Source organism: Drosophila suzukii, chromosome X (assembly GCF_043229965.1).
Source record: "Drosophila suzukii chromosome X, CBGP_Dsuzu_IsoJpt1.0, whole genome shotgun sequence".
Classification (NCBI taxonomy): domain Eukaryota; kingdom Metazoa; phylum Arthropoda; class Insecta; order Diptera; family Drosophilidae; genus Drosophila; species Drosophila suzukii.
The window spans coordinates 28,687,419-28,700,248 of NC_092084.1; the positions used below are offsets into that span (position 1 = coordinate 28,687,419).

Below are 12,830 nucleotides of genomic sequence, written 5' to 3' on the forward strand. Positions count from 1 at the left end.
TGAAAATATTATTTAAGCAAGAAGTGAATCGCAGTTATAGGTTGGAACCAAGTAACCCACATCTGCCTTTATTTTTACTAAAGGCTTACTTTAGGGTCAAATATGTTCTTTGTTAAACAACATTATCCGGAACGAATAAAATATCTAGAAATCTGTCCTGTTCTAAATAAGGTTAACTTTAGTTTTCTTAAAATTTTTGCTAATCTCAAACATTAAAAAAAAATTAATTAATTAATTTAATTTAATTAAATTAATTTTGCCAGAAAACAGCACTAAGAAAATAATCATTTTTCCGATTCAGTTTTTGGATTGTTAATGTCAGAGAAATCCGTTTTTTTAAAGAATTAACCTTGTTAAAAAATATTAAATTCGAACTCTTTCTTAAATTATTCTATACTATTTTGTATACGCATAAGAAGGAAAAACTAAAAGCATTTTCTTCCTAAAAAATCAATGGTAATAACAAAATTTGGTTAATTCTGTTCCTTTTACAGGTTATTTATACTCTATGACTAAATGCGTATATTGTATTAGTCGGGATGTATGTTACAGATAGAAGAAAGCGTTTCCGACCTTATAAAGTAGAGTCTGATAAGAAGACGGAGTCGTCCATCTCCCTTTAGCTTATCTAAGCTTTTAATTGGCATCACAGGTCAGTCGTATACTCGTATAATCATTTGTTTATTTTAATATTAGTAACTTATGTGCATACTTTCATTAAATAGTTTTAAGTTCTTTATTTAAATTATACATTTGATATGCAACATATATTTATTGTAAAAATAAGACGAAATATATTACTTTTTTAATTTTATTTTTTTCGGCCTGTGTGGGAAAAGATACTGGTTTCGGGTGATGGAAGCTTTCAATTGACTCAGAGACCTCAGAGATTTCATTAGGCTTGGAATCGTCGTCATGAAACGTTGGCAGAATCGCGTGGCCGTGGTGACCGGCGCTAGTTCAGGAATCGGTGCGGAAATCGCTCGAAAACTGATCTCGGCCGATGTGGTGGTAGTGGCCCTGGCCCGTCGCCTGGATCGTTTGGAGCAACTGCGCCAGGAAGTGCCGGAGGATCGGCAATCCCAACTGCACATCCGACAGTGCGATGTCACGGACGTGGTATCCGTGAATGACGCCTTCGACGCGGTGCAGCGGGAACTGGGCGGCGTGGACATTCTGATTAATAACGCCGGAAAGTTGTCTGGCGGACAGCTCCTGACCATGTCATTAGACACTGTGCAGCAGGTGCTGCAGACGAATGTAATGGGTGTGGTCCACTGCACCCAGCGGGCTTTCGAGTCGATGAGGCAGCGCCATAACACAGGTCATGTGGTCCTCATCAACAGCATCGTGGGCCACTACATATTCAACCCGCTGCCTGGAAGCCAACAGGAGCTTAACATGTACCCGGCCACGAAGCACGCGGTAACCGCCCTCACCGAGCTCTTACGCCAGGAGATGCGGGACTTCAAGACAAATGTTAAGGTCACGGTGGGTACATGTTAAATATATTTTATTTTTATACCAGTTACTCGTTGAGTTAAAGTTTCCGAAACCTCAGCGTTCAAATTATTTTTCTGAGTAGTCGTTGATTTATATTTTTTAATTTTTATACCCGTTACTCGTAGATTCGTCGGAAAGTATGTAACAGGCAGAAGGAAGCGTTTCCGACCCCATAAAGTATATATATTCTTGATCAGGATCACTAGCCGAGTCGATCTAGCCATGTCCGTCTGTCCGTCTGTCTGTCCGGATGAACGCTGAGATCTCGGAAACTATAGGAGCTAGGCTATTGAGATTTGGCGTGCAGATTCCTGAGCTTCTTATGCAGTGCAGGTTTATTTCAGCAGAGTGCCACGCCCATTTTAATGCCCACAAACCGCCCAAACCTGTGACGTTCACAATTTTCATGATAGATATGCTAAAAATGCTACAAAAAAAAATTACACTGAAATGTATTGGTCTCGTCAAAACCTATCGATTGATCCAAAAAAAAATTTGCCACGCCCACTTTAACGCCCATAACGCTTAAATCTGTCTACCACTGGTAGGTGGCGCATTTTAATCTCTCTTTGCTGCTTGCATATCTCCATTTCCCTTTGGTCCCTTTAGCTGAGTAACGGGTATCTGATAGTCGAGGTACTCGACTATAGCGTTCTTCCTAATTTGTTTTTATTTTATTGGTTGTAGCTTTTAATTCACTTAACTCACAATTACATCAAGACACTTTTACTTTTTTTTTTTTTGTATAACGGATCGCGACTGCAGTCAAAAATATACTGACTTCTTAATTCTAAAATTTAATCCAACAAACTAGAACTTTAATTTTTGTTTAAATTAAAAGCTAATGCTGAAACTGTCGCATGCCATCGTGAAATTAAATTATGCTGACCGATGCAATTTTATTGAAAGCTGCATCGCAACCCAACTTGGGTTGGGGTATTTTATATTAATTATCGCGATAAATACTGGCTTTTGTTCTTGTTTTAATATTTCTTTGATATCTTCATTGTTTAAAATTGTTGTATTGTTTTGTCAGTGTGATAGTATTAATTAAATTTTGTAGATCAAATGTCAATAATCTTAAGCGATGTTTTCTTAATGGTAAGTCTTGATCATTAAAAACATTTTTTTTTAATCTTCAGAAAGAGATTATATTTCTTTGAACAATTTGGAATTCATATTAAATTGATTTTTAATATTTTCAATTAGTCAGTACTTTAGTGAAATCACTATGATACGGTGTTCCACCTAACCATTTCCCCACGGCGGCTAACTCATTTATTCCCCTGTTTGATCTAGTTGATATTAACCGTGATAAAATTAATTCGATTACTTCTTTGTCGTATTTAATTTCCCTTTGTGACCTCTTATTAGAATATCTTTTTATATTATTTGGTTCTGTATTTATTATTTCTTTATAAAAACTTGAATTAATTACGTGGAATAAATCGTTGTATGATTCATAAGTAAGAACATCCTTGTTGTCCTTGAACATAAAAAATGCATGGTTCAAGTACTAAATTATTTCTGAACAGGCCAATATTATGATTGATAAAAGAGGTATCAAGGAATTTTCTGCACGTTAAAAACATAATTTATTAATCCTTAACATAATTCTGTTTCTACTATTGATTATTATTTTTTTAGGCATAATTCATTAATTAATTATTCATTACGTAAACTACTTGTCCTACATGGTATTCTTTTTCTTTTCTATTTTCATTATGTGTTTCTAATATTTTCTTTTAAGTTTTTTTCAATATTTGAGCAATATTTTGGTGCTCGATTTTATTATAAAGAATGTTAAAAGGTTACTCTGATTATATTCCTGAGAGGCTCTTATGACCATTTCAGAATAATTGGTTAGATTAAATTATTCTTTTAAGCAGCGTCCGTTTGAGACACCTTTGTGCAAAAGATTTAAATTATGCCGAGGTAAAGCTCGGGCATTATAGGTCTGAAGTACTTTGGCTTGGGGAAATTGTGGATGTATAATTTATTTTGAATTTCTTTAACTACTAGGAATTTTATGAACGTTTCAAAACAAGTTATACAAGTTTGCGCATAGTATACATATATCAATATTTAAGTTTTCTCCTTCTTTAATTGGTATTGGAGCTTCTCCAATTAGTATTTTAATTGGGTGTCTGTTATATTTGTTTTTTTATTGCAAATTTTACAATTTTTAATATGTTCTTTTAGTTTTGTGTATAAAGTAGGCATATAATATAATCTTTTGATTTGTTTATATTTTTCGTCTAGTCCCCTATGAGCTCGATTGTGTGTTTCTTCTATTAATTTCGCTCTAAGTCTTGAAAAAACATTCGCGTAAAAAGAAATTTAGTAGTAAAATTAGTTTTTTTAAGTTACTTGAAAATGATAAATATATTCTAAGCTACAATAAATTCCAACCGTTATTTTAGGCGGAAGATACTCTCTTAATATAGTTACTAAATTCTTAACTGTAACATATTTCTATGAAGGAATACCACCTTTTCATTTCTACGTTTGAATTTTTATCCGGAATTGTGAAGGATAAAGATTGTTGGTCCGTTTCCATTTCTATGGTACTCCATATATAAGTTAAGGCCCATACTATGGCTAACAATTTCTTTTTATTTGTATCATAATGTGTGCCGTTTTATTCAATGTTTTAGAAATAAATGAAATTGGTTTATTATCTTGTGTTAATATTGCCCCCGATAGCTACGTCTGATGCGTCTGTTGTCAAAACGAATTTTTGAACATAATCTGGCTGAACTAATTCAACCTATGTTATTAGATTATCTTTTAGCTCGTTTAAAGCTTGTACAGTTGATTCGTCATACTGTATTGAAACTTTTGTAGACGTTCTTTTAGAAACCTCTCCATTTTCCTTCTAGATATATTGTTAATGGACAAATAGGGCCCCCGTTTGGCCTAGAAAACTTCGGAGTTCTGTAATATTTTGATATTTTGTAATTGTGGAAAGTTTTTAAGGATCCGTTTTAATTACATTATGAGAAACAACGTAACCTAGAAATGCGGTTTTTAATTTAAAGATTTTCAATTTTTTCAGTAAAATTTTATAATTGCTCTTTGTTTATTAATTAATTAATAATAATATTAGTAATTTTAATATTAATAATTTTAATTAAATCAGCAAATTGTTGTTCAATTGTGTTTGAAAAAATAATAATCATTCATATAAACATGACACGTTTTTCCCACTTTTTCCCTTAAGACATCATCCATAGCTCTTTGAAAAATTCTTGGTGCATTTCTTTAGCAAAAAGGCAATTTTAAAAAATTAAATTTTCCATTATTAATAGTAAGTGCTGTTTTTTCAATATCTGAATCTTTCATAAAGATATTGGTTTTTATAAATGTCCCTGTCGCTGTCAGTATTTATTTCACTTCAAACAAATATTTTTTTTGAGTGTTCCTCCTTGATTATGTTAATTATTTTCTTTTCCAATCGATTAGTGCTAGATATTTTAATATTAGGCATTTTATTTTGTTTTGGATTCTTTAGTTCCAAAATTTCGACGTCGGGGTGTTTAAGATTTTTAGATCCTAAATGATTATCTTTTTTGCTGACGGAAATTTTATCGTCGGCTTGCTCAGGATTTGTTGAACCCAAACAATTTAATTTTTTGTTGACGAATAGTTTTACGTTGGCGTGTCCATGATTTTTTGATCAGCGTGTTCAGGACTTCTTGATTCCAAATTAAATTTTTTTAATAAATTCTTTCAATGGAAGAGTATTATTATCTTTAATTAAACTTGATTCGTTTTTGCTGTCTTCCCTTCATATTCCAAAACTCCCTTTTCTATATTTATTATAGCTCCTATTTATACCAGTTACTCGTAGAGTAAGAGGGTATACTATATTTGTCAGAAAGTATGTAACAGGTAGAAGGAAGCGTTTCCGACCCCATAAAGTACATATATTCTTCATCAGGATCGCTAGCCGAGTCGAACTAGCCATGTCCGTCTGTCTGTCTATATGGCTGTCCGTATGAACGCTGTGATCTCGGAAACTAAAAAAGCTAGACATTTGGGATTTGGCATGTACATTCGTGAGCTTCTTGCGCAGCGTAAGTCAGCAGGGTGCCACGGCCACTCTAACGCCCACAAACCACTATAGCACTAAAACCCGTCTAGCGCCCACATAAGAAGTTGTTTTTTTAAATTAAATGAGAGTTTCTTTTTATTATCAATACCTATCTACTATCAAAATGTTATTGAAATTCATCAGCAAATTATAATCAATATTTTGCAATTCAATCGAGATTGCACACCACATGCAGCAAATTAGCTGTTTTCACTAATACGCCGCCAAGCCGCTAGGGGCGCTGTAGGCGAATTGGCGCTATAGAAGAAGAAGATAGGTTACGCTATAGGCTAGGAGTTAAGTGAAAAAAGCAAAGTTGCTTTAAGCATATCTTCATCCCTCCATCGCACTCTCTTAAGCTGAGGGGTGAACTTCCGTTTAGCTCCAACGCCCGATTTCGTCCAAACTTTCAATATACACGTTATTTGTTTACGGGAAAAATAGTCAAAGTTGGCGCAAAAAACGGGATCATGAAAATAACGGTAAAAACTGTTTTTTTTGTAAATATCTTCAAATATATTTACTTAATCAAAAACTTTGCCAGGGAGAAATAAAAACTTTGAAAGAAATGAGTAACTTATGTTTTATAAATTGTTTCTATAAAACTAATAGTTTTCGTTAAAAACACTAAATAAGACTACATTTTCACAAGGTTTGAAAATAATAAATCGTTGGAGCACACTTGCGTCATTTTGACCGATATATAGTACGAACGCTTGTTGTTATATCGGCGTGTCGATATCGATATCGATGTCACTCGTTGTTTTAGTTATAGTACGATCAAAACACGAGAACGGCAATAAAATTTTTAAGAACACGGAATTAAAATAATAAAGTCTAAATGAAAAGTATAAGCAAAATATAAATGTTGGAAAGAGAATTTAAGTTGTCGTAGTTAAAATTAAAGGTAAGAAATCAAAATAAAATTCAAATTATAAAAACGGAAATAAAATGTTTTAACGAAAATGATATAAGAAGCATTTCTAATGTCGCAAGCAAAAATGTTTTTAAACAAAAATCGCATCAATTTTTTTTTAAAACATTATTGCCTGACCACAACAAGAGACAGAAATAAAAACAGAATGAGACAAAAAAAATTTAATTTTAGAAAACTCAAATTAAAACTTATATTTTTGTCACAATTTTTGTGATTTATTCATCAAACTCTATCAGCAACTATAATCAACCGTCTTGAAGCGCTTTGGTTGTAAGCTAGTAAAATATGCGATTTATTAATACATTAAACTGTCTGTCAATTTTATGGGCCTGCCATAAAGATAATATTATGGCTAGGGTTATTAAAACGCTTACGATGAGAAATCATGACTTAACAAGCTGACTAAACTACACTTATTTACAGAGCATCAGTCCGGGATTGGTGGACACCGAGATCGTACCTTTGGCTTACAAAAAACTGCCCATGCTGCGGGCGGAGGATGTGGCCAATGCCATCATGTATGTTTTGGACACTCCCCCACACGTCCAGGTGCATGAGCTGACCATCAAGCCAATGGGCGAACCCTTTTAGAACACCGCTACATTGCAATACATCGTCTACTAAATATTTTAGAGTATTGGGCATAACCTTGAACTAGTTTTCTGAATGAATAATTTGAGAATGAAATGGAACCAGTGTTGTTCTAAACCGGACTCCATTTGTACCACACTTCGGAAAATTAAAGGAATACGAGCATTTGCACATTAAATTTGTATAAAAAACTCGTTTCTTAAAGAAATATAACTAAAATGAAGTTTGTATGGAGCTTTCTACTTTTAAAAATATTTCAACCCAGTCTTACACCATAATTTTTTGATCGTTCTCTGTATATGCTTTATATTATTATATTCTATTAAATTATTTTACTACCCAATGTTTTATACTCATGCAAAGGCTATTATAATGTTCATCTGAAGTTTCTGTTGTAATACAGAAGCGATTTTAGACATAATAAATTATACCTACTCGTACAAATGTTAAGCAGCTTCTCTTTTATGGTGTTCGATATCAGTTAAAGTTTTCCCATTGTCTTTTTATATAATATGGATTATATTCATAAGGCGAGAGATTCAAAACAATATGGCATAACAAATGAGTCAAGATTCATTTCACTGTTGCCAATAGCAATAGTGAGTTACATATAAAAACAAGGAAGAACGCTATAGTCGAGTACCTCGACTATCAGATACCCGTTACTCAGCTATATGGAGATATGCAAGCAGCAAAGCGAGATTAAAATGCGCCACCTACCGGCGGTATACAGATTTAAGCGTTATGGGCGTTAGAGTGGGCGTGGCAAATTTTTTTTTGGATCAATCGATAGGTATCGACGAGACCAATACATTTCAGTTAAAATTTTTTATGTAGCATGAAAATTGTGGGCGTCACAGGTTTTCGCGGTTTGTGGGCGTTAAAGTGGGCGTGGCAAACTTTTTTTTGGGTCAATCGATAGGTATTGATGAGAACAATACATTTCAGTTAAAATTTTTATTCTAGCATCAAAACTGTAGGAGCCACAGTTTTGGGCGGTTTGTGGGCGTTAGAGTGGGCGTGGCACTGTGCCGAAACAAACTTGCGCTGCGTAAGAAGCTCAGGAATCTGCACGCCAAATCTCAATAGCCTAGCTCCCATAGTTTCCGAGATCTCAGCGTTCATCCGGACGGACAGACAGACGGACAGACGGACATGGCTAGATCGACTTGGCTAGTGATCCTGATCAAGAATATATATACTTTGTGGGGTCGGAAACGCTTCCTTCTGCCTGTTACATACTTTCCGACGAATCTAGTATACCCTTTTACTCTACGAGTAACGGGTATAACAAGAGAAAATGCTATAGTCTATGCCATCGACTATCAAATACCCGTTACTCAGGTAAGAGGAGTGCGATGGAGATATGCAGTAAAGCTACTGCTCACAATTGCACACCCCGCAACGGCGCAACCCCAATCTTTTAGCTTTTATAGTTTCTGAGATCTCCGCGTTTATACGGACGGACAGACGAACTCGGTTAGTATTCCTGATCAAGAATTTATGTAGTTTATAGGGTCGGAAACGCTTCCTTCTACCTGTTACATACTTTCCGACCAATCTAGTATACCCTCTTAGTCTACGAGTAACGAGTATATAAATTATTTTTTAAACATATAACAATTTCGTGTAACTTATAAATCAAGTTTCTGCTTCATTTATGCTTTTAATTCGTTTTTTGGTATTTTAATTTTTCGATACTTAATAAGTATGCACGTTGAAAACGCCAAAATAAATACGATGATTCATAAAAAAATTAAAATATGTATTTTAAAGATATTTTGTATTAAATTTGTGTTAGATTTCACTTATGTACAGTTTTAATTATAATTCTTAACTGATACATAGCTTTACTTTTCACAAAGTTTTCACCATTCAACTGATTTATTATTCGGAAGTTATACTTTATTTTAGAGGCTATTACATTTGCGACCCGCTAAAAGTCTTAATTACCCCATGGCATGCGCCATAGATCCGACACTCTACTCAATTATTCAGATCACATGTGAAATGCGCGCTAGGGCGGTCGATTTTAAATATTTTATTTGCATGGCCAAGTTCGACCGATGTTTTGGGGTATATATAGTGCCTGCTTGGGCCAACTCTCGATTCAGTTAACAGAGAACAGCTTAGTGGATAAGTGTTGAGAACAAACTACTTAAAAACATAAAATCAAGGGGATCTTGGTCTTTTAAGTTCAAAAACGAGAACTGAGCAATGGACCGCTGGCAGAATCGCGTGGCAGTGATCACAGGTGCTAGTTCCGGGATCGGAGCTGCCGTGGCCCGCCAGCTGGTAAGTGCCGGGGTCATTGTTGTGGGTCTGGCCAGGCGGGTGGAACGCATGGAGGCCATTAAGGAGGAACTGCCCCCAGAGCTGCAGACCCGCCTGCATGCCATTCACTGTGACGTCGGGGACCTGGACTCGGTTACGGCCGCCTTCAACTGGATCGAGGAGCATCTCGGCGGATGTGACATTCTGGTGAACAACGCCGGCTGCCTGAACCCCGGACAGCTGCTCACCTTAGAGCTGGAGCAACTGCAGCAGGTTCTAAACGTAAATCTGATGGGCGTGGTCGTCTGCACCCGACTGGCCTTCCGCTCGATGCAGCACCGTGAGGTCGCAGGTCATGTGGTGCTTATCAATAGTCTGACCGGACGAACCATTATCAATCCACCCGGCGACGAGTTGCAGTTGCTCAACATGTATCCGATCACCAAGCACGGGATAACGGCCATGTTAGAGGTTCTGCGACAGGAGCTGCGCGGATTCAAGACCAAGATCAAGGTCACAGTGAGTATAAATTAAACAAAATAGAATGCTATAGTCGATGGCCTTGACTATCCGATACGCGTTACTCACCTAAGGGGAATGCGAGGGAGATGGAGATTTGCAAGCAGCAAACCGACTGTTTCCAAGATTGCACACGCAACAGCGCCATCTAGCGTACATTTCTTTATTTGCTTATGGATTTTAACCCGATTTGATTTGGTCCGATCTTAACAATTTTTGGCATGAATATTGAAAGTATTGAAAGTTCAGCTTTAAACTGTACACGCTGGTAACACCCAAAACATTTTTCAAAGAACTGTTCTTGAGATATTAGCGAAAAACATGTTTTTTTATGTTGCAAAAAAGTGATGTATCCTTGGAGAGGTACATCTATTTACTTTTATTAGATTGTGTCAACTGCCAAACGGTTAGATAATGGGATTCTGCGATATAATCTTTTTAATCTTGCAACATCGCGAATATCTAAAGAACGAATCTTGGAAATTTTTTGAGTGATACCAGAGTGTGCAGGAACAACATGTAAGTCCAGCAAAAGTGGGCTTAGAGCTAAAATCTAATAAAATCTAGTGTTTTAAAAACAAAACAATATCCCGCTTACACTTTTACAAAATATTAAACAATGTGGGAGCTAGACGCCCATAACGCTGGCGCTATGGTCGTTTGTGGACGTTAGAGTGGACGTGGCTTCAAGAATCTTCATGCCAAATGCCAACTTTCTAGCTTTTATAGTTTCTAAGATCTCTGCGTTCGGTGTTTTTTGAAATATGACCTTCTACTCTTGGAAATGATATTTAAATCAATTTCAATTAATAATATTTAAATCAATTCAGACGACTTCATCATATAGCTACCAGAGGAACGATCGGAAAATTAATGTCAATGAAATACAAAGACCGTTATATTTCACTTTCGATAAACATATCTTAACATTTTTTTACCCGTTATTCGTAGAGTAAAAAGGTATACTAGATTCGTCGGAAAGTATGTAACACGCAGAAAGAAGCGTCTCCGACCCCATAAAGTACATATATTCTTGATCAGGATCACTAGCCGATCTAGCCATATCCGTCTGTCCGGATGAACGCTGAGATCACGGAAACTATAAGAGCTAGGCTATTGAGTTTTGGCGTGCAGATTCCTGAGCTTCTTACGCAGTGCAGGTCAGCAGAGTGCCACGCCCACTCTAACGCCCACAAACCGCCCAAAACTGTGGCTCCTACAGTTTTGATGCTAGAATAAAAATTTTAACTCAAATGTGTTGTTCACATCAATACCTATCGAGTGACCCAAAAAAAAGTTTTCCACGCCCACTTTAACGCCCACAAGCCACAAAAAATTTTAACTGAAATGTATTGGTCTCGTCAATACCTATCGATTGATCCAAAAAACTTGCCACGCCCACTGTAACGCCCATAACGCTTAAATCTGTCTACCGCCGGTAGGTGGCGCATTTGAATCTCGCTTTGCTGCTTGAATATCTCCATTTCCCTTTGGTCCCTTTAGATGAGTAACGGGTATCTGATACTCGAGGTGTTCGACTATAGCCCTCTTCCTTGTTTTTTTTGTTATTATTCTATATAACCATTTTTGGTGTAGTTTTTGGTACTAAAGCGATTTTATGATAATAATTTAGCAGTATACCACTTAAAATATAGAGACAAAGCGGATTTGATAAAAAAGGAACCAAATCTTTTTTTAACGAAATAGTTATTAAAAACACAAGTGTGCCAAGAACTTTGTTCGGCAAAATCTGCGTATTTTTTGATTTTTAAATTTTAAAACTTAAGACGCAAATCAATGAAACAAAATTAATTTGGTTGCTATATTTTCCATTTATACAAAATAATTTTGTTGAATTTTATAGTACAGTTTTTAGATGAAGAAAACCGCACTTGAAGTTCAAGATGCTAAGTGTGCCAACAGTAAAGTTCGTTAAACATCGATTTTTTGTATTCTTAGCTATACCAATTATTAGGGAAAACTCAAAAATCATTAGTTAGCTTTTTAATCTTTGAGTAAAGTTAGAAAATTCTACAAGTAAAATAATAAAGTAAAAGTAATAATACATGCAAACCATAAGCTCACATTTTTAAATATTTTTCAGAGCATCACCCCAGGTGTGACCGACACAGAAATTCTGCCCGCTGGTTACGACACGTTGCCGATGCTAAAGCCGGATGACATTGCCGCGGGCATTATGTACGTCCTGGCTACTCCCCCACATGTTCAAGTGCACGAGCTGACCATCAAGCCGTTGGGAGAGCCTTTCTAAATACCTCCGGCATACCTCTATGATGATAGTAAAAATATCGTTTCCAGCAAATATACCGGCATGCAGAAGTTACAAAGTATTGATTTTTATTTGGATTTTATTGAATGGTCCCATTTTTATAATTTTTGGCATGTGTATGGGTATTGATAATTCGAAAAAACTCATATTTAAATAAAATATTAAAAAATGTGATCGCTGAACCGGCTTTAGTGTTATGATCGATTGATTGCCTATGGCTATGACAGACAACAACGTCTACTACTTGATTGTCTACTACCTGATTTGTTGGGTGAATGTCATGTTAAGTAACATTGGTCACAAACATTCTCCCCCATTGAGGTGTACCCTGACTTAAGGTGTGATGTCGGTCAGCCCTTGACCGTTTTGTATAATAAGCAGCTAACGAATTAGTGATGCTTACGTATACCTTTTTCAGCTGTGGAGGTTCCAGTTTATGATTATATTCATCCATATCTTCTTGCTGCTGCTGAACGCTTCTTCTTGTGACAATGGTGGCATTGCCGTGGGGACTGAAATTGTCCCGTCATAGAACTAGATCATATGGTATGTCAAAAGTAGGTGCAAATCCTGCAATAAAGCTTAGATGTTTCTTTTTTAAATCTATAAATGTCATAAAA

General features: G+C 35.8%; 2 protein-coding genes across 2 annotated transcripts; both read left to right on the forward strand.

Moving 5' to 3' along the window:
* The first annotated feature begins 878 nt into the window (after positions 1–878).
* Positions 879–7,577, forward strand: LOC108020479 (farnesol dehydrogenase). The gene is made up of 2 exons (XM_017088809.4): positions 879–1,491; positions 6,960–7,577. The coding sequence occupies exons 1-2, from the start codon at positions 916–918 to the stop codon at positions 7,125–7,127; spliced, it is 744 nt and encodes a 247-aa protein (XP_016944298.1). The 5' UTR covers positions 879–915; the 3' UTR covers positions 7,128–7,577.
* Positions 7,578–9,238: 1,661 nt separating this feature from the next.
* Positions 9,239–12,392, forward strand: LOC108020480 (farnesol dehydrogenase). Its single transcript, XM_017088810.4, has 2 exons — positions 9,239–9,920; positions 12,025–12,392. Exons 1-2 carry the CDS (start codon positions 9,345–9,347, stop codon positions 12,190–12,192), a joined length of 744 nt encoding a protein of 247 aa, XP_016944299.2. The 5' UTR covers positions 9,239–9,344; the 3' UTR covers positions 12,193–12,392.
* Positions 12,393–12,830: the final 438 nt, after the last annotated feature.

What these genes read in the sequence shown, in the direction of transcription:
- LOC108020479 (XM_017088809.4), top strand. Translation starts at nt 916, where the DNA reads ATGAAACGTTGGCAGAATCGCGTGGCCGTGGTGACCGGCGCTAGTTCA. An exon ending in AGACAAATGTTAAGGTCACG is followed by an intron (nt 1,492 to 6,959) that starts GTGGGTACATGT and finishes ACTTATTTACAG; the next exon opens with AGCATCAGTCCGGGATTGGT.
- LOC108020480 (XM_017088810.4), top strand. Translation starts at nt 9,345, where the DNA reads ATGGACCGCTGGCAGAATCGCGTGGCAGTGATCACAGGTGCTAGTTCC. An exon ending in AGACCAAGATCAAGGTCACA is followed by an intron (nt 9,921 to 12,024) that starts GTGAGTATAAAT and finishes AATATTTTTCAG; the next exon opens with AGCATCACCCCAGGTGTGAC.